Below are 22,954 nucleotides of genomic sequence, written 5' to 3' on the forward strand. Positions count from 1 at the left end.
TTCACTTTTCGCATATTTTGCCATGTTTGGAGAAGTCTTTAAGAGAATCAGAACATTTTTGCACACAATTATAAAATTTGTTTATCCAAAAATATTTCAAGAAAAATATAGTTTATTGCAATTATTTTTCATTTTATTTTATAATAGTCGAAAAAATTTTCAGTTGTATGGCATATAGTCATACAAAATTTCAAGCAGTATAATTTTTAATAACAAAATGCAAAACTTGAAAAAAATAAGTCGTATAATTTTTGATAAACAAAAATTCAAAAATGGACTAATTTTTAAATCTTACGGCTTAAGAATTATTCGACAGTTTCTATTTCAGTTTCAGATTTTGTGGTGTAAAATTACATAAGTAGATAAACGATTTTTATAATTGAGTACAAAAAAAAAATCTATTCGACTAAAAAGCTCTCCCGATAATGCAAAATACGCAACAAGCGATATTAACACTCAAACTTCCGAATGGTGTTTTTGGATCCAAGAATCCACATCCGTTGGGGAAAAAAAAGGTTATGTTTGTTCAGAAAAAATGCGTTTTTTCTCAGCAAAAGTACATTTAGTCGGAAAAAATATTTCCGGACTTCGTAAAACAAATAGTCTGCGAGCAATTTTTTCTACAAATCAATAAGAATATTTAAATTTAGTTTTTTGAATTAATAAGTTTGCCAAATTTAATTTCTTGAATTAATAAGTTGTACAAGAAAATCCAAACATCAAATCAAAAAAAAAAAAAAAATTTTATGTACAAATGTATCTTGACTCATCAGTTTTTATCAGCAAACAAGTTATTTATGTTTGAAGTGCTGATTTACACTGAGATGATACACTTGCACATGATGTCTAAAAACTTAAACCAAAAAAATGCATTACATAACTTAGTACTTACATAATGAAGGTTAAAAATGTTTTATTTCCTACATGGTTGCGAGTTTAATGACTAAAACTCGCAACCATTTTTATTGCAACTTGTCTGGAGCAAGGCTCTTAACAATGTTGCGAGATCTGATAACAACTTTTCTAAACATATTTACAGTGCGGGGGGGATAAATTTTAGATAGCAAATCGCTATCTAAATCAATAATGTTATGGATGAAATGAAATGAAAGACGTAACTGCCATTAATAGTTGATTTTCATAAGAAATGTATTATTAAAATATCTTAGAATTATCTAATCAGTAGTTGCCTATCTATTAGATGCACTGGTCATCTTTAATGTAAATATCGTTAAAAGTATCTATTTCGGTATATTCACGCTCCAAATATGCATATGAAAAAATTATCTTGATCAATGTTGAAATAAACTTTAGGAAGGATTTCATTCAAGATAACTGAATTTAAATAAGTGTTACTATCTGTATCGATTCATAGACTATACTGTAATTATTTCTCATTAATTTATATTCAATAATTAAGTTACATTTTGATTTTTAATTTTTTTTTCAGCAATTGAAACAGAATTTTTTTTCAGCGTGACTTACTCTAAGTTTGCCTAAAGTCACTTTCTCTATTTTTTAAATCAGTTCTGGTGGTGAAACAGAATTTGCGATGAAAAGTTTTTCCCAAGGTATAGCGTTCCCAACAGATCCAAATCTAAGTATTCATATTATGAATATATTATTGGTGGCAGAGCTAACAACTTTCGGAAAAATGAATCCTAATAACAAAACATTTGTTCTATTTTTCTTTTTTTTTCCCTGAGAAGGAACTGTTTTTTAAAAGAATGATTATCAAACTGGTAAAATTTTTGTTTATTGTTGTTGTCCTGTCTATGCATACAGTGCTAGTGCAAAGATTAGAGTCCTCCAAAAGACTTGATAACAAGATTTGCAAGTTTTGGAGATCGGTGGCTATGGAGAATTTCGATGGGGGTGCTCCAAGTTGAAAAAGGGAGCCGATAATGGCCTGGCAGTCAAAAACATAGTCTGGAGTTAGTTTCAAATGAGGACAGTACTTGCAGATGGGATAGGATTTTATATTGGTGCGTGAGAATAAATTTTTGTTTAAATATAGATAAATAATAAAGTTGAATGTTCGTTATTTTTGAAAATGTTTCGGTAATAACTTAATTGCTTACTCAAAATTGGGAAAAGTCGGGGTTACAAATACAAAGGAAGGCCACTAATAGCGAAATAACTCTCAAATCTGTCTTTCCTGCTTTGTGTTGGTTGTTTGCGCTTGCTGTTTGATTATTGTTATTTTCTTTCTATTGTCAATATGCTATGTTCAACTTTATTTTTGTTTAAACGATGGTAGAATGTCGCTATAATTAAAAATTAGATAGCTGGTAAGCAGTTGAAGAAGTTTCTTTGTTCCCACAGTAACAGTATCTAGTCACATTTTCCCCCTTCAAATCACAGGCAAAAAACTATGTCTAAGCTGCTCGAATTGTTAACTGGTTCAGTTCTTTAAACATGAAAATATAACCGTATTTTAAGCTCGTTACCAAAATTTGTAACTAGAAATAATTTTTAAGCAAAAAAACTTGCGTATTATCAGCTAAAAAATAACTGTTTATTTGATAAAAATGCCAAGAGCAGATATCATAGTTTTCAAATTCTAATTATTTTCCAAAATGCATAAGTATTTAATGGCCCTTTTTTTTTGCATATAACATGTACTTTTAAATAGGCAAGATTAATTTTAAAAACAAGAAAACAGATGATTTTCCAATATTGTTGCGATTCCGCTAAATAAGTACATTTTGTCACGGACTCGACTTTAATTTGACGAGGAAGTTTTTGTTCCGTTTCTTTTCGGTAAACTTTGGCCCTTAGCAACTTACAGATCATCATCCCATCCGTAAGTCGAAATTCCCTTATTAAGTTAGATGCAGGTATATTAGTTATATAGGCTTTAATAAGGTCAAAGAAATGTTATAGAATATTTGATTTCCATTGTTGAGTGAGGTACATGATCTAAACACTTATCCAACTCCAACACTTACAAGGAATATTCTACTCTGTTAAGGATGTTTCTGCTTGATATGTTTTATTTTCGAATCGATTTCTATCTTTCTTCTTCGTTTTTTTAATGCTCATCACTATATTATATTGATACAATTTGCTTTGGTTATATTAACACAATATTAGAAAAAACTATTTTGCAGATATAATCGGATGAGCCGATGAGAATACTATATATTTTCGCTGTTTTGTTTTCCTGTTTGGTTTTTTTAAAATTTTATTCGTTATTTTTTAAAGAAATATTTTTTCCCTTGTTTTCCTTGTATTTTTATCATATATANGGCTATTTTAATCTTCTTATCATAAATTTAAAAGATCGACGCTACAGTTTTTAAATCGATATATATATATATATATATATATCGATGTATTTCTGTGTCAGCTGAAAAACAATTACTCACACAAGATATATAAGTAGTTGTTTTTATAAATCTTAACAACATCAATGAATAATTACAAAACTCTTATAAATCATAGGTATAAAATAGGAGCACTAAGTTAAAAATAAAAATGTTCTGAGTCTCTCCCAAGATAGCATATATAAGACACTATTTTAACAAACATATAAGGAGTAATCAAAATGTTTCAAAAGTCTCGATTCAATCTGTGAGCAGTTCATATTAGTTGAGCCAGCCATGCAAAATAATCCTAAGCATTTCAGCAATCATTCCACCTCTTTAGCTGCATGTATAGACACGTGTCATGGAACTTCCTTTTGTGCTGCTTGAAGAAGTTTTAAACTGCCTGCAATATTTCTTTTTCAAGACATTTCTTAAGAGTCTGCTGAGGTGGTAATCTCGTGAAGAGAGATCAGGAATGTAGGGTGGGTGACGGCGTATCTCCTGCATTAGTATGTGCGACTTCAGTGTTTCAGCTTATGCGATATTGGGACGTGCATTATGAAGAATCATCTTATTTTGCAGTTTTCTCTGACGCTTTACTTTAACTGCACGTCGTAATCTCTTTGTCAATTCGCAATTCTGTATCCCATTGGAGGAGATATTATTCATTGCTTGATGATTATTAACCAATTTTCAACTGGCAATAAAGAAAGAATGAAAGAAAAAAAAACACGATGATCCTGTTTGGACTCATTTAGTTAATACACGATTATCGCTAACGCTTCAGCATTTTCCCCGGATATTTCAATGCCACAATTCCATGCCTAGAAATTGATGCTCTCACACCTTCTACGACGACATGCTCATTTGCACATACACTGCAATGGTGCTCGAAACGAAAACTTTTTGATTGCGTTTTATTTGCAAAGTGCAATGGAACATTCCGTGTTTACACATAAATATTTAATTTCTTCAATGCTCATAATAACACATTTTCAGCTTTAACACAAACTTCTAGGCTTAATTTTGGCAATCATAAGCCAATTCTAAAAGAACATTGTGAATGAGTGCGTGCATTATATGAACATTAAAACTTTATAATATATGTACAACTAATTTTCTTTACATAGTCTGTTTTCCAAAAATAACGGCAGTCGATGCCTAATGGCAATGTTATTGTTATTAATCATGGGACCTCAATGTTGCAGAGCTCTTCTCTTTCCCGAAATTGGCGAACGTGGGGGTGTATACGAATCTGATAATTCGCTGTCCGATGATTTTCCTGGGAATTGTCCTCCACCCACTAAAAAGGAAGCTGAACTGCAGTTAAGTACATCTTCAGAAGTATTTCCGGATGATATTCCTGAATCCTGTGATGCTCTTGTAACATTGGTTTTTGCAGTTTCGAAGGATTTCGATTCTATGCTCTCATCTGAGCAGTAAGAAACTGTTGTTGAAGGAATTAAAGGTTGGTTAAAGATGAAATTAGGTATGTCTAAGAGGCTTTTGACCTAAAAAAATAAATAAGGTCAAATATTAAATTTTCTACAGGCTTTTATTTATAATAATATCCATTAATTTAGATAGTTTAATATATATAGATAATATTTGCGATTTTCTACCCTGTGACGAGACGAAACGATTTAAATTGGGAAAAAAACTACATAATTTTTATTTGGTTTAATTTCGATGTTCAGTCTATAAAAATAGATAATAAAAACTATTTATTTAAAATAAAAAGCTATAAAGTTTACTTTCGGTGTTCAGTCATCCATTTGCCTTTTATTTCCAAAATGAAAGTATCTCGTGATAACCATTTTTTTTCTAACATCGTTCGTAAAATCATAGCGTTGGAAATCACGAACAAACATTTGCACGTTTCAAGATTTTTCTTCCACGCGATGATACTCTACAACTTGGTAAGAAAAAAACACTAATTTGCAGTATTCAACCTGGTGACGAAGTAAGTGGTCTCATCTTACCGCACATAGTCACTTTATAATGCATGGGTATCCCTTGTATAATCATAGCAGCAAATGCAGTTACACAAAAGGTAAAACATTACATACTTAAGTGTGTACTTACTACGTAGATAAATCACGTGAAAAAAAGTTAATTAATGGTCACAGTTCAGCGTTATCAAAATTAAATGCACGGACAAAAAAGAAAAATTCCGAGATCTTTTCTTAGATAAAGCTGAGTATGTGGCTATATAGTAATATACACAAAAATACATTTTGAATAAATATATTAAAAATTTAGTCATTTCATTTAAAATGTCGTCATTCATTTATTCAACTCTGCAACGAGTCCTCAAATTTGAAGATACAATTCTGATTATAATTTTTCATCAATGAAACTAGTTGCTTTCCTACCATACAAAGTAATATTTAAGATGTCCGAAAAATTTGGTTCAAAAATTTTAAAATACATGTATTAAAAAATATATTTCAAAAAACGCATTCTATGGCACCAAACTAAACCCCTAAACTCGGATCTGCCACTCGGGAATCACCTCATACTCAGAAGCTAGGGCACTGGTCGAGTTTGCTACCAATAGACGGATTTTCTGAAAATATCAAATATCAATTTTTTTTTCGATCATGCACTCATTTTTCAAGATATCTTCATTTTAAACAATGTGTACCCTCCTTTCACTTCGGAAATTCCGCGCCATCATTGAATCATAATGCAAAACCCTACAGGTCAAAATGGGTTACTTTTTGTAAAAAATCCAAACTTGCAATAAAAAAAAATGAGGTTAATCACTGGATTAGGTAGAAGTGCAAGTTTGGTACCATTGTTTGCATCTTTAAAAAAATATTGTACCTATGCATTTTTAGATTTTTTGCCAATCGCACTGTGTAAGGGTCAAGGAACTGGCCTTGCATCAGAAAGGTTCTGGGTTCGAATTCCGGGCAAGGCATGGATGTTCTTTCATTCACTGTACTAACTGTCCTTAATGTGGGAGCAACGTTGACCCACCTAATATGGGGCCCCTGAAAGAGTGACCAACATATCTACCGATCAGATGCCTATATTGACAAAAGGTCATTCCCCTGGTGGGCATTGGAAAAAAAAATTTTTGATCACATGCGTATTTTTTTGGAGATATTTTACCATTTCAATACTCATAAGACATTCTATATAAAAGGTACAGAGAGAAAGAAAGTTCTAAACTTTCGCAGGTTCTGAACTCAGGAAAAAAAAATTGTAAAGGAAACATTAGAATAGTTTGATTTGTTACCTGTCTTGGTGGAACTTTGTAATAATCTTCAGGACCTTCTCCATCTTGTGAAGTGGCTGGAATTAACCAGCCTGCTATTTCTGCTAACTCCTTATCATATTTACCACCTTTTTGTTCGATGTGCACAGTCAAAATCTGATGAATTGTTGACGCAATGGACTGAAGCATGGCAACTGCCTCTGGACAGTACATCAATATTTCACCTTTACCTGTAGAACTATCACTGAAACCAAAAATTAAAAATCAATTATTTCATAAAAAAATTATTCATTTCATAGTCTTTAAAGCGTCAAAGTAATATTCAAGATTAAAATAAGGGAATTTTTTTATCTTCCTTTTTCTTCATTATAAAATTAATAATAGAAACATTTTTGGATTACGAAATTATTTACAACTACAGTAAGTATACGTATAAGAATATACACAATTAGGTAAAAACAAAAAATGTAGTATGTAAGGATCAGCCTAAGTTTATGCTGGATGCTGGTTAGCAAAAGGACGAAACAGTAATGGAAAACTGTTCAAATCTTCATTTTGTGCCGTAACTAAATTACCTGTTAACTGAGCTTAATACCAATAGCTAAGTATTTCTCTCATAAAGGCCTCATCTTTGCTCGGAATATATATTTGCACACTCTGCATATAAAGTATATAAAAGATATTTAAAAATAGTAAAAAGTAAGTGATGTAACAGTGAGGTAAACACTTGTCCTGCCCATAAAACATTTTAAACCTACTTTCTCGAACTGAAAAAGCAACTTCTTTCATAATTTCAAAAGGTGAAAAGGTTCACGGTCCTACAGTGGACTGATCGTAAGACACATAAGACCAAAGTCAATGGCTGTGGTCAGTGATCGAATGAGTGAACACTTTAATCAGCTTGTGAAGGGAGCGCAGCATCAATCCTCGTTAAACTGTTCTACCGTAAAGTGCTCGACTTTAAGCGCAGTTCATCGGGCTCCCAAAGCGGGGAGCCTTCCCCTCCGCAAAAGATCGAAACTGTGATGGCATGTCTTTGAATATATCTCAGGGATATTTCTTAAATTTTATTTAATTTTATAACCGTCGTTAAACAGCCGACCCGATTTCCAGTTACGGTTCAATTCCATAACCTTGTAATTTTGAACATACATAAGACAAGGGAAGTCCTGGATTAAGTAATGAGGAAAATTTGCCTTTGAGGACTTTTTGATGGAACTAACCCGCATTTGTGTTACATGGTGAGGAAAACAACGAAATCCTCTAGTGGTTAGCTTGACGGTAAGGGCACTCTAAACCGTGATACACCAACCACTGAGGATATTTTACGTCAGCACTGCGGTCGGTGTGAGCCAGGTGCAAAATTCACATCGAAAAGCCATCGCTGAGATTCGAACCTGGGTAACCTAGTTGGGAGGCGAGTGCTCCCTCCCCTGAGCTACACGGCTCCAAGTTTCTTAGATTTTGGTTAATAGCCCATTATGAGCCGTGATGGCTCAGGGGATAGAGCGTTCACCTTCCAAATAAGGTGAACCGGGTTCCAATCCCTGTCGATACGAATTCCGCATCCGGCTTGCATCGAACATAGCGCTGATGTAAAATATCCTCAGTGGTAGACTGATCATGGATTAGAGCCCTTTGCCGTCTGGCTAGCCGTGGGATATTTTCGTGATTTTCCTCTCCATGTAACGCAAAAAGTCCTCCAAGAAGACAAATTTCTCCCAATACTTGATTCAGGAGTTCCCTTGTCTTCTGGATTGGGTTCAAAATTATAAGGCTACGGAGCTGAACATCAGTAGTCGTAAACCCAAAAATTGGGTCGGCTGTTCAACAACTGTTATATAATAGCCCATTATGCAGCTGCTACGCAAATACAAAAGAAACAAGCAAACTTTTAGTTTTCTCGCCCTACCGATGAAATCTGTATCTGATTTTATAACTTCCAGGTGAAAAGATTTTGTTGCAGATGTCCAGCTGCATATAATAGCTTTTTACAAGAGCCATATATTCAATAAAAATACAAAATATTTTCTGTACCTACCTACAAGTTGTCATACACAGTACTTTGTGAGCGTCTTCTATTTTGGGCTGAGATATCAATTCAAATTTATCCACCGTGTTCAAGTACCATTCCTGGATAACATATCCTTGTTGTGAATGGACAAGAATTAGTTTTTTCCCCGTGATTGTCAAATAGCCGTACATTCCTAACAATCCAGCTCGAAATGAAAATTCGTTGTCAACTATTGAGATTTCAAACTGTTTTCCATACAGCACTAAAAACAAAAAGCAAAAAAAAATATAGCAATTATTCACAGCAAATGTTGAGAGTACAATTATGGAAGAGCAAGAAAGTATTTTACTATTTCTAGTTTTGAATGAGATTTTTTTAATATAAAACCTGCCAACTAGAAAGCAGCGATTTACACACTTTATGGTTAATTATCACGGTTTATTATTACGGTTTATTTCTCACGTATCATCTGGAAAACATCCTTAACAAGGGTTCTTTTCATTATTTTTAATCTGAATTACTCATATCAATGAATGACTAATAATATTAATTAATTACCTGTGCAAGATTTAGAAAAAAGGAGTTTAAAATTAATATATTTCGCTTTAAAATCAGTTGATATTTACATTTATCAGAATTTAATATGCTCTCAATCCCTTTAGTTTTCTGAAATTCGCCTTTCTATATTAACAAAAAAAAGCATTCATACAATTTTAAAGCACAGGATGGATGAAAATATAACTGTCCCCAATCACGAGAAAAAACTTTACGTTAATAAGAAGCTATTAAGAAAAGTTCAATCAATAAAATGCTTTGGAACAATATCTTCGTTTCTTCGATATTCTTCTGAAACTATACCTTTGTAAGGTGGGGGCAGTTAATATTCCAGTTAATTTGATAATTAATAGATTGTTTAGTTATTTTTGATCATTGGTGGAAACTGAAGTAAACACAGTATACAGATTATAAATATTTAAGCGAAGAAAAAAAAACTCTAGATAGGCACTGGAAAAAAAAGTTTAATTTCATTATGAATCTTGTTTCGGTTTTTACTAAACACTGTTCAACTTCTCCTTGTTTTCTCCGTCAACTAAACAGAATTCGCAGTTTTGGGGGCTCATCAGTAGTGATTCACAGTCTTTCGATTGCACTGGTATATTATCCCAGTTTATATAGTAATTTGAAATCCTAAAAATGTGTATTGTTCTTTTATTTCATTCTTAACGGGAAATCTATCATTATGGTGGTTATTAAAGGAATGCCAAGTGTGTTTGATGGTTAGGTGAAAATTTCCGAATTTATATTAAGTTATACAATTTAAACCTTTCCTAGAATTATCCTCCATATTTGACAGAAACAGAACATGCAAACAATGTTTCAATTTCTCTTCCCTCCTATCCATTCCCGGCAAACTGCATTCGGGGAGAGGGATGACAAATTTTAGTACTACAAGCAGAGCCGGATTATACCTTTTGTAGGCCCTAGGCATAGCCGTTTTTGGGCCCTCCCCTCTTTTCAAAATATATGCTAAAATTTTCTTGCATATTTTTTTTAACATTTTTATTAATATGGATTTTAATTTACAAATTTGTTTATCGAACTTTATCTGCAATGTATCTTCATACTTTTGTGCAGAATACACTTGTTGTTTTTAAAGCTAAATTATTCTTGTCAACAAATTTTTTTCTCCCAAGTTTTTCGTAGGCCCTAGGCACGTGCCTAGTGTGCCCACAGGTTAATCCGGCCCTGACTACAAGTAAAACTAACTTTTTTCCAGTTGCAGAACAGGACTGGGTGGCCACAGGATTGATCTGATGGCTGCCATCCACTCTTGACTGCTTGTCTCACTATCTGCAGCTAAATGAATGATGACTTTGTTATCGTCGGAAAGAGTGAAAGCGTATTTGTGTGAACGGGAGGTACTTCGATACACAGCAGCCTTGTGGCAGGATATGGACTTCCAGAAGGTAGCCCCGTGTTTTCTTGCTGTTCCACTCTCTGCACTATACAGACTCAGCATCAGACAAGGATTCTTAGGGTCATTCACAAATTCATCTGTCTGGATGGAAACACAACGCTTCTTCCAAGCCTAGAATGTTAAATGGTATAAACTAAAGCAAACAATAAAACTAATATCTTAAATTGTATTCATGATTCTGTTCAGCTATCAATTTCTTAGTTATCCCTTGGGACAATAGTTGTACTAACAAAATTACGTATTTTCTGTTGCTCCAGAATCGTCACCTATATGAATGNATCGCCCCCCCCCCCCCCCGTGGATTCTCTAAAGACAACAAACTTTGATTCGTTCGTTCTCGGTAAAAAAAACTTTAACTACTCATTTAATATTAAAAGAAACTAACTATAAAAAGCTACACATTTAATATAACTGCTAAGTCATAAGTCACTCAACATTTTTCATTACTATGACTGCCTTCCGGTTTCAAAATTAACTCAAAATTACCAGCTGCAGTGTTTCCACTGTTAAAATTGTTTTCTGTTGAGCATGACAGATGTTTTTTGCTGAGAGCGTTTCCTTCCACATTTAAATAAAGAAACATCAACTGTTTTTTTAATTTTTTTTATTTTATTTTTTTTTAATAAATAAGTTTAGATTTTTCACGTCATTAAATCTGAAATCGAGGAATTGTTCATGTAAGATGAACTTACTAATTAAAATGTTTTCTCCTAGAAAATTAAACGAAAATAATAATAATCAATAACTGTATAGAGTTCAATTATAAACAAATGCTAAACTCGATTAATAGAAAAAATTTAAGGTTAATTTGATCAAAAAATTCTTTAGATGAGCTTATCATATTTATTCTGGTTTGGTAAAAATTTATTCAAATAATTTTACTTTCAATCTTATTGAACGTTTCGTTTCGACTTCACAATTAAATAAGAACTATTCTTATAAAGTTGCACTGCCATTTCTTACATGTTTCATTTAAAATTTTAAAAAAAGCGTCTTATGTCGCTATTATGATTTTACAAAAAAAGAAAAGAAAAGAAAGAAAGGATGTTTTAGCATATTTATGAAAATCGATCACAATTTCAAAAAACTATTCCACTGCTAATAAAAAAATTATCTAGTGATAAGGAAATTGTGATTTTTATCATTTTTAATATATCTTCTCATAAAGTTTATTGAGGCGAACTCATTTTTTCTTTCATAATTTGTTTTAAAATTATAAATTTTTTCTCAGTTTTTACAATTTGAAAACAGTATGCTGTGTATACATAACTTTCTGTAACAAAAATTAATTTAGTTTAACCTTTTTTTGTATTTATTGCTTAATGTGTTAATTTGGGTACAAAATTGTTTGCATCCATTATGTTTCATTAATTAGTAAGTTATTGTGTAAGAACATTTTAATTTTCAGAACTTAATTTATAAATCAGTTTTATATCTAATTAAATCCATGAACATTTTTTTTATTGTAGTGCTCCATTAAAAATACAGAACTATAAAAACCTTGATATTAAGAAAAAGAATGAAAAAGAAAAAATATGAAAAAGAAAGAAGGAAAGAACAAGGAGAAAAAAATATTGACTGAAATCGATATCATTTATAAAATTATTATTATATTTTTTACGTTTTTCTTCTTCTTCTTTTTTTTTATTTTTATTTTTGTTTCACAAAATAAAATACGCAATAACAATGGAATCTTTCATTTCCTTTAAAACTTGTTTCCTGAATTAACAATAATTAATGGAAAATCATTTTTTTTTTTTTGAAACAAACGGAAGAGAAAAAGGAAGACAAAACAGACAAATTCTCAAAACAACACTGAGTTGGAGCCAAGAATCACACCCGAGTGAAAAATAGCCATAGGTAATATCGCTTGGCTAAAGAAAAACAAGTGATCCACAAGCTTGATCAAACCACTTCAAACGTGGATCATTTTATAATCGTCATTGAACAGCCGACCCAATTTGGGATTTACGACTACCAATGTTGAACTCCGTAGCCCAGAACCCAATCTATAAGACAAGAGAATTTCCTGGATCACGTATTGTGGCGAATTTGCCTTCCTGGGGGACTTTTTGATGGAATTAACCCACATATTTGCGTTAAATGGAGAGGAAAAGCATGAAAACCTCCCACGGTTAGCCTGATTGCAATGAGACTCTAACCTATGATCGGTCTACCACCGAGAATATTTTACGTCACCACTGTGGTCGGTGCAAGCCAGGTGCGGAATTCGTATCGACTAGCCATCGCTGGGATTCGAACCCGGTTCACCCCTTTGGAAGGCGAATGCTCTATTCTCTCAACCACCACGGCTAATGCAGTTCATTCAACATGATTCATTCGATATTTCATGATAAAATTATTTAGAAATGCGGTTATTTATCTGGACAATTCTTTACAGTAAATACACTTTTGAAAATTCGGCTGACCTTCCTGTAGAAAAAATGGTTTAAAAATCAGATTAATTTTAGGTAAAAAGTTAAACTAATATTTTTCCATAAATCAATCTCTGTCCCAAAATTATTTTCACATAATATTACAGGGACAAAAATTTTCCCGTGAAAGTTAATAGCATATTTAAAGTGTGCCTTTCGAACCATTAGGATTCCGATTTTAGAATATATAAAATTCATATAATGCGGTCACAAAAGTTATAAATTACACTTATTATTGCAGTATTTATTTATATATTTTTCATTATTTAATGTACGTACATGATTATAATGAAACCATTGTAATTTTTCATTAATTTCTTACATATCAATATAAGCTGTAGAAACTTATATTCACGTGATTCAATCTATACGTAATTAATCGTGTAATTTTCATTTATCTAAATTGAGCAAGAATTAAAAACCATGACAAATTTTTTTATGGTTTTATCAGTCAAAGCAAACTTCAATGACGAGCATTGAGATAATAATTGGAAATTACTAGTTTTTCTACCTGCAACCTTGTATTCTTTTTTTTAATCATAACACTTGTACTTTGTTATCTGAATTCATACTAAATTAGATTTATCAGTATTAAACAAAAGATGCTTTCATTTTTATCACCGATGGAATCCATTTTTTTTTTAGTTTATAACAAAACAAAATCTAGTAAACTTATTTATTTAAGATATTTTTTATTTGAAAACTATTTTTCGTTCTTATATTATAGTTTATAAATATATGGAAATGTAAAAATTTGTAAATAATTGCAGCTTAGATACCACATCTTAAGCGAACAAGAATTATGTAACTTTCAAACAATTTGAAAGATTTAAAAATTTCCAGAAAGATAAAGGTATTTTTGTAGGTGTAGTAGATAGGTGGTATTTCTATAGGAGCGAAATAAAAAACGGAACATCCTGAGTAACCTTTGATCTAATGACAGGATCTTCGCTTTCTAGACTCAAACTTAAAACGTTTGAGAGGGTGACCTCAATTATGCTAATTAATTAATCTCAAAGTTAATTAAAAAGTTTTTTTTCTCTAGAAGTCGATTTCTCAGGAACTATTCGACCGATTTCGCTCATATTTTGTATTTTGCCATTTAAAAACAGATTTTTTAAAATAATGAAAAAAATAAATTACCTTTTCAAAATATTTTCCGACTATTACTGGATAAAATAGTAAATATTTTTTAATTTGGATAAATGAATTTTATAATTGAGTGCAGAATTTTTTCATTCATCTATAAAGTTCTGGAGATATGGCGCATACTCAAAAAATAAAATTAGCATTAAGGGGTTCAAATTTTGGATCGATCTCCTATATTGTTCAAAAATCCAAATCTGCAAAAAAATAAAAGTATGTTTATACAGAGAAAGTGCGTTTTTGTGTCTGATTTCCAATTATATATATTACCTGCATTAATAAATTAACACTCTGCTTACGGCACTTAGCATGATAAAGCCATTCTGGTCTACTTATTGTACCAGCTTTATAATTTTATTTAATAACCGTCGTTGAACAGCCGACCTAATTTTTTGAGTTTACGACTTACTACTACGACGACTACAATTTTCGAATTCCGTATGTTTTTAATTATCACATGTCCTTGATTGATTTTATTTTATTTTAAAACCAACCGTAGTTGAAAAACAGACCCAATTTTTGGGTTTGTGACTACCAGTAGTCAACTCCGTAGCCTTGTAATTTTGAACCCAATTCAGAGGACAGGGGAACTCCTGGATCACGTATTGGGAGAAATTTGCCTTAGTGGAAGACTTTTTGACGGAACTAACCCGCATTTGCGTTGCATGGAGAGAGAAACCACGAAAACCTCTCACGGTTAGCCTGACAGTAAGGGGATTCTAACCCATGATTCGTCTACCACTGAGGATATTTTACGTCAGCATTGTGGTCGGTGCAAGCCGGATGCGAAATTCGTATCGACCAGCTATCGCTAGGATTCGAACCCGGTTTACCTCATTGGAAGATGAACGCTGCATCCCCTGAGATATCACGGCTCTATTGTATCAGTTGTGAGCAAAGGGTTAATATATTTGAGATCACCCCCTCGAACCCTTAAAATTGAGTACGTATAAAAGCGGCCCGTTTCTTTTTTACGCACTGTAGATGCACTTAAGGATGTGTTAATTATTTTAAGTTAGAATTTGAAATAATTGTAATAATCGTAGCTTATTTACTATTCTTTTCATTGCTCTTTATGGAAGGCATGGAGGGGTGAATTCAAATTACAAATAATTATTAAAAATGAAAATTTTATATACAAGTTGTAAGTTTAATAAATAAGTAAAATTTTGTGAGTTTTTCCCCTTTTCCGAATTTTTCAGTTAGGAAGTAATTTTACCTTTGAAATTAACTTTCTCATTTTAAGTAATTATTTCATTTTATTTATCTATATAATTATCTTTTCCTGTAAAAATTTTTATTATGCACAGTTCAGTCACATTAATGTGACCACCTGTCAAAAGCCAAAATAACCACCTTTCATAGAACGGACCGCTGCGAGACGTGCAGGAAGGCAGTAATTTAAATTCGTGAAGGTGTACGTTGGGATGCTGGGCGATGCCAACTCCATTGCGGTGACCAGCTGCTCTAGGTACGTGGTTGAAGGTCCATGACGCGAACAACCTGATCAAGATGATCCCACAGATTCTCGATTAGGTGTAAGTTTGGGAAGTTATGTGGCCAGAGGAACATGGAAAACTCACCCTGATGCTCTTCTGAGAGTTATATGACACGTCGTTTTGTCTTGCTGGCAGATGCCATCATTCTGAGAAAGAACGATTCACATGTAGGGGTGGAGATGCACCGCAAAGACAGTGTGTTGATTCCTCGTGCCTTCCACAATGATGAGAGCATCCAGAGAATGCTACGAAAATATTCTCCAGACCATAATATCCCCTCCTCCAACTTTGACGTTTTTGGCAGTTGTTGTTGGATGTTTGATTTCAGACGTTTCACACCTTATGAGCCAACATCGATCTGTCCGATGGAGCATAAAACGTGATTCATCGGAAAAAGGAAACTGTCGTCACTCAGTGAGCGTCCAATGCCAATCGCGGTACTGGAGTGCAAATTCCAGGCTTCGGCACTGATGAAAAGCAATCAGCATAGATGCATTAACAAGGTGTCTACTGCAGAGTTCCATACGCAGCAACATTTGCTGAACTGTCGTTGAGAAGAAACTCTTGCCCGCCCCTTGATTCATCTGGGAGGTCCATCGTTCAACGGTTGCATGTCTATTTGCCTAGACGCATCGCCGCAATCATCGTTCACCTCCCAATGTACCTATGGCTCGTGATGCACCACATTTGCCCCGTAGCTGATTTCAGTTTGTACCATTTTGCCATGCACGGTATACTTTTACCACGGCGGCACGTGAACGGCTTAGAAAATTAGGCATTTTGGAAACGCTTCCACCCTTGGCCTGACAGCAAATGATCATGCCCTTTTGGAAGTAGGGTGAATCACTCCGCGTCTGCATTACGCCAATGGTTGCAATCTGTTCCAATTCTCTTGAACACACTTCACTGCAATTAGTTGCAACCTGCCTTTTGTGATTGGTTATTTCACATGGATGACGAAACAGATGGTGGTCACAATGATGTGACTGTACTGTGTAATAGTAAGTGAAGATGATTTACGTAAAATGTCCGCAACTATAATACCGGGCCAATGAAAAGTTGGACGAAGGGTTTGAATCTTCAGACCTATGATGAGTTCAGGCAGGGTCTTTAGGATGCATTTAATATACAAAATTACATAACGGGTTCAATCATTTAAGTTGGACAGTGCTGTATATCACTATCCCTATGATGGGTATAAGGCATGATCCTTATGAGATGTATTTGAGGTGTAATAGTACATATCATACCATGTTTAATCGCTAAGCAATCGGACAGTACTGTGCATCACTAGCAATAAGATAAGACATGGATTAATAATAGATAGATTAATAGATTAGACATGGAGATTTAGACACGGTTTTAAAGGACTTTAAAGTATACCACTTTTTAAACAGTAAAAATGGGAGTGCGTCACTAGCCCTTTGGTGAATTTAGGAATGACCTTTGTGGGATGTATTCGATGTATATATACTATGTTTAAGCAATAAAAAATGGACAGCGGTATGAATCACTAGCATTACGATGGATATAGGCAGAATCTTCACGATATGTATAGTTCAAAATTTAACACTATATACAGTACAGCGACTACACATTTTAAGAATCATTTTAATTACAGTAGTCCTACGTTGGGTGAGACGTATATAATTTGAATTGATTGCTTTTTTACGTCACCTTAAAGCTTACTGTTTACTAGACATAATTTTAGTCCTACATAGGGAAANGCATACTCAAAAAATAAAATTAGCATTAAGGGGTCAAAATTTTGGATCGATCTCCTATATTTTTCACAAATCCAAATCCGCAAAAAAATAAAAGTATGTTTATTCAGAGAAAGTGCGTTTTTGTGTCTGATTTCCAATTTAAAATATCACCTGCATTAATAAATTAACACTTATTATGGCACTTAGAAAGCCATTCTGATCTACTTATTGTACCAATTTTATCATTTTATTTTATAACCGCCAATTTTTTGAGTTTACGACTACTAATATTCAACACCGTAGCCTTGTAATTTTGAACCCAATCCAGAAGACACTGATCACGTATTTGCAGAAATTTTCTTTAATGGAAGATTTTTCGATGGAACTTACCCGCATTTGCGTTACATAGAGAGAGAAACCACGAAAACCTCCCATGGTTAGCCTGACAGTAAGGGGACTCTAACTCATGATTCGTCTACCACTGAGGATATTTTACGTCAGCACTATGGTCGGTGCAAACCGGATGCTGAATTCGTATCGACCAGCCATCGCTAGGATTCGAACCGGTTCATCTCATTGGAAGATGAATGCTGTATCCCCTGAGCTATCACGGCTCTATTGTATCAGTTGTAAGCAAAGGGTTAACATATTTGAGATCTCCCCTCGAGCCCTTAAAATTAAGTCCGTATAAAAGTGGTCCGTTTCTTTTTTACTCACTGTAGATGCACTTAAGGATGTGTTAATTATTGTAAGTTAGAATTTAAAATAATTATAATAATCGTAGCTTATTTAGTATTCTTTTCATTGCTCTTTTTGGAAAACATGGAGGGGGGAATTCAAGTTACAAATAACTATTAAAAATGAACATTTTATATACGAGTAGTAAGTTTAATAAATAAATAAAATTTTGTGAGTTTTTCCCCTTTTCCGAATTTTCTAGTAAGGAGGTAATTTTACCTTTGAATTTAATTTTCTCGTTTGAAAGTTATTATTTCATTTTATTTATCTTTATAATTATCTTTTCCAGTAAAACATTTTATTATACACAGTTCAGACCACCTGTCAGAATGTGACCACCTGTCAGAAGCCAGAATAACCACCTTTCATAGAGCGGACCGCTGCGAGACGTACAGGAAGACAGTCATTTAAATTCGTGAAAGTGTTCACTGGGATGCTGTGCCATACCAACTCCAGTGCCGTGGCCAGCTGCTCTAACTACGTGGTTGAGGATCCATAGCTCGAACAACCCGATCAAAAGGGTACCACAGATTCTCAATTAGGTGTAAGTTTGGTGAGTTATGTGTTCAAAGGAACATGGTAAACTCACCTTGATGCTCTTCAAACCAAACCGCACGTACACTGTGTGTTATATGACGCGTCGCATTGTTCTTCTGGCAGATGCCATCATTCTGAGGAAAAACAATTCACATGTAGGGATGGACATGGTCTGCAAAGACAGATGCGTACTTGTGTTGATGAACATGTGTTGATCGCGCCTTCCACAATGATAAGAGCACCCAGAGAATGCCACGAAAACATTCTCCAGACCATAATACCCCTTCCTCCAACTTTGACCTATTTGGCAGTTGTTGTTGGATGTTTGATTTCAGACGTTTCACACCGTATACGCCAACATCCATCTGTCCGATGGAGCATAAAACGTGATTCATCTGAAAAAGAAAACTGTTGCCACTCAGTGGGCTTCCAATTGCGGTACTGAAGTGGATATTCCAGCCTTCGGCACAGATAAAAAGCAATCAGCATAGATGCATTTACAAGGTGTCTACTGCAGAGTTCCATACGCAGCAGCATTTGTTGAGAAGAAACTCTTGGTCGCCCCTTGATTCATCTGGGAGGTCCAACGTTCAACGGTTGCGTCTATTTGCCTAGACGCATCGCCGCAATCATCGTTCACCTCTGTTACCTATGGCTCGCGATGCACCACATTTGCCTTGTAGCTGATTTTAGTTTGTACCATTTTGCCATGCACGCTATACTTTCACCACGGCGGCACGTGAACGGTTTAGAAATGCTTCCACCCTTGGCCCGAAAGCAAATGATCATGCCCTTTCGGAAGTAGGGTGAGTCGCTCCGTGTCTGCATTATGCCCACTGAGAGACGACAGCAGTTTTCTTTTTCTGATGAATCACGTTTTATGTTCCATCGGACAGATGGATGTTGGCGTATACGGTTGCAATATTTTCCAGTTCTCTTGAACACATCTTCACTGCATTGGGTTGCAACCTGCCATTTGTAATTGATTATTTCACATGGATGTCGAAACAGATGGTAGTCACAATGAAGTAACTGTACTGTATAATAGTAAGTAAAGATGATTTACGTAAAATGTCCGCAACTATAATACCGGGCCAATGAAAAGTTGGACGAAGGGTTTGAATCTTCAGACCTATGATGAGTTCAGGCAGGGTCTTTAGGATGCATTTAATATACAAAATTACATAACGGGTTCAATCATTTAAGTTGGACAGTGCTGTATATCACTATCCCTATGATGGGTATAAGGCATGATCCTTATGAGATGTATTTGAGGTGTAATAGTACATATCATACCATGTTTAATCGCTAAGCAATCGGACAGTACTGTGCATCACTAGCAATAAGATAAGACATGGATTAATAATAGATAGATTAATAGATTAGACATGGAGATTTAGACACGGTTTTAAAGGACTTTAAAGTATACCACTTTTTAAACAGTAAAAATGGGAGTGCGTCACTAGCCCTTTGGTGAATTTAGGAATGACCTTTGTGGGATGTATTCGATGTATATATACTATGTTTAAGCAATAAAAAATGGACAGCGGTATGAATCACTAGCATTACGATGGATATAGGCAGAATCTTCACGATATGTATAGTTCAAAATTTAACACTATATACAGTACAGCGACTACACATTTTAAGAATCATTTTAATTACAGTAGTCCTACGTTGGGTGAGACGTATATAATTTGAATTGATTGCTTTTTTACGTCACCTTAAAGCTTACTGTTTACTAGACATAATTTTAGTCCTACATAGGGAAAACACATACCAATGCATGGTCCGCTTTTCTCGCGCTTTCATTTTCCGTATATGGTTTCAACATGATGCGACACCATTGCATGCGTTTTCACCTGAATACAATCGTATTTGTGTGTCGTATCCACCATTATAAATATTAAATACCAATTCATTAGTATATAACACATGTTAACTTGATTCAATCTTGATTCAATCTAACTTGATTCAATCAATTCTACCTTTTGATAGATGAAGGTTGGCATGGTCGATAATTAAATCCCCTCAATGGTAACCTGTAGACGTAATATGACCTCGCCAACATCGATGGGTGGTCTACGCTGAACAATTGATTTGCTTAAATGTGTCGCTAAGAAAAAAACAACAAAAAATCCGGACCAGTTTCGTATCTAAATTTTCTTTATTTGAATGATCTTTTTGCTTTAACGAACTTAAATAGTGAGAAATATTAAGCCAATTGGGATGCTCAAAATAAACTCTCCCAAGAATTAAATTAATTACTAGCACGAGCACGCTTGAGGAAAGATTTTTTTACATGTATAATTTTCATAAATAGAATTTTATTTCGTTCATGTAGCAAGTATAATTAAAATTAGCCAAATATCCGTCTGTATTAACTTATTATTACATTATCAATGGGTTAAATATTATTCATCAAAGTTTTTATACCTAACTATATGAAAAAATTATGATTAAATCACTAATTGCATATTTACTTTCAATGAAATTACAAAATGCAAATTAAAAGAGAAATTTACCTTTAGTTGTGCTTTTTTCCCTCTTTCTTTATGAGGGAGTTTTACTCGTAAGTATCCAACCTTCCAATTGTTTGTTTTTTTCTCTTCGCCAATAATTGTTTCCGGAGGAGGTAAGCTTTCTACAGAATCTAAAACAGAATCATTTGAATCCCGATGAGCTAATGCTATTTTTGGTAAAGGAAAGGAATCCGCATCATCTACTATCATGAGATTTGATTCATCATTTAAAAAATTATTAATTTTCTCACTATTGTCATTTTCGGAATTTAGTTCTTTTGCTATTTCAATTTTATCTGCTGAACTTTGGATTTTGTGTTCGTTTTCACTGTTAGTATTTACATTTTCATCGTCTTGTTCTGAAGTTTTGACACTTGAGTTGATTGGATCATTTTTAAGAAAATGTTCTACAATTTTTGTTTCATGTGCCACGTTAGTTGCTTCCGATTCAAGATCAACTGCTGCTGCAGGTTCTGAAGTAAAAAATGCTGATTTTTCGCTATCGTTCACTGCTTCTTTATTAGATGTAACAGAGTTTGGGGGAATTGTTTCATGTTTATTTGCTTTTTCTGAAAAACTTTTACTAGCAGATGCCTGATCTTTTATATCAATATCTGTTGAATGCAAGCTTATAGATTCCTCGAGATCAGTTGAATATCCTCCCAAGCTGTGAGTTTCAGTCCTTTTGTCCTCAGAGTTAGCAACAATTGCAGTTTCCTCCTCATAGGCTGAATTATCTAATTCTTCGTTTTCTTCACTTCTGTAATTTAAATTAGACTCATCAAGTTCAACATATTTATCTAAATCATTAAAGTATTTTTCCTCATTACTTGTACCATCATCTGAGGAACCATGTCTTTGATTAGAAATGTTCTCAATGATTTCTTCACGGATACCATCCACATTTACATTTTTCACCGCAGTTAGTATTGATTCTTTAATTATTCGATTGATGCACCGTCCAATCATATCTTCTAATTTACCTTCATCTAACTGAAATGTCCGGCCGCCATTTTTATTTTTCGAATCTATATCATCGGCCTGGCTTTCGCTAACACATTTTCTGCGTCTAGTCGTCGGAATTTCCGATGTAGATTGCTGCGATGTAGATTCATTGCATGATGCTGATTTTACTGTCTTCACTTTAGTTCTTTCGAGAGATTCTACAGGTGCACTTTGCCTTCTTATATCAGAGTAAGAATCTTTTTCATAAACTAAACTCTCCTCACCTTCCTGTTCTATGTACTCATACTTGTTAGAAATATCTTCTGCTGCTGAAGAAGAAAATAACACTGATTCAGTATGAAGGTCTGAAACATCTGTATCAAGATTGGAATCCATTAAGTTGCTTTCTGATTGAGATTTTATTGTTTCGATTCTTCGAGAAGCGTCTAAAGACGATTTCAGTTTTTCTAGTTCCTTATTTGTTTCTAGAACTAAAGAAGTTTCTAAACTGTGCCTTTTTTTAAATAATTTTTTTAAAGGCATTATATTCTAAAAAAAAACAGTAGTAAATTAAGACTGCCGCATTCACCAGGCAATTACTAAGTCAAGTACATTTCAGAAACGACTGACTATATCGGTTGGAATACATACACGAAGTTCAAGACACACAGCCAGTTGCGATTACAGTTTGATGAAGCGCTCTATTTTATTCTTTGACTAAATTTTTTCTCCTGACTCAAAATAAACAAATGAAAGTTAAAACATGGAATTAATCTTAAACAATAGAAAATACCATATATACTCCGCCAAGTTAGAAGCAGGTGACAAATAATCTCAAACCAATCAGCGGAATCTTTCATGCCAACCTGTGCAGTTTTTAAAAATTACGACGCTCTT

At 33.8% G+C, this 22,954-nt stretch overlaps 1 protein-coding gene across 1 annotated transcript; it reads right to left on the reverse strand.

Annotated features, from left to right (window-relative positions):
* Positions 1-3,379: 3,379 nt before the first annotated feature.
* Positions 3,380-22,954, reverse strand: LOC107448277 (aspartic and glutamic acid-rich protein). Its single transcript, XM_016063420.4, has 5 exons — positions 21,116-22,954; positions 10,319-10,640; positions 8,579-8,813; positions 6,559-6,781; positions 3,380-4,822 (listed from the first exon to the last, which is right to left on the reverse strand). Exons 1-5 carry the CDS (start codon positions 22,598-22,600, stop codon positions 4,508-4,510), a joined length of 2,580 nt encoding a protein of 859 aa, XP_015918906.2. The 5' UTR covers positions 22,601-22,954; the 3' UTR covers positions 3,380-4,507.

The sequence above is a fragment of the Parasteatoda tepidariorum genome, chromosome 1, assembly GCF_043381705.1.
Source record: "Parasteatoda tepidariorum isolate YZ-2023 chromosome 1, CAS_Ptep_4.0, whole genome shotgun sequence".
Classification (NCBI taxonomy): domain Eukaryota; kingdom Metazoa; phylum Arthropoda; class Arachnida; order Araneae; family Theridiidae; genus Parasteatoda; species Parasteatoda tepidariorum.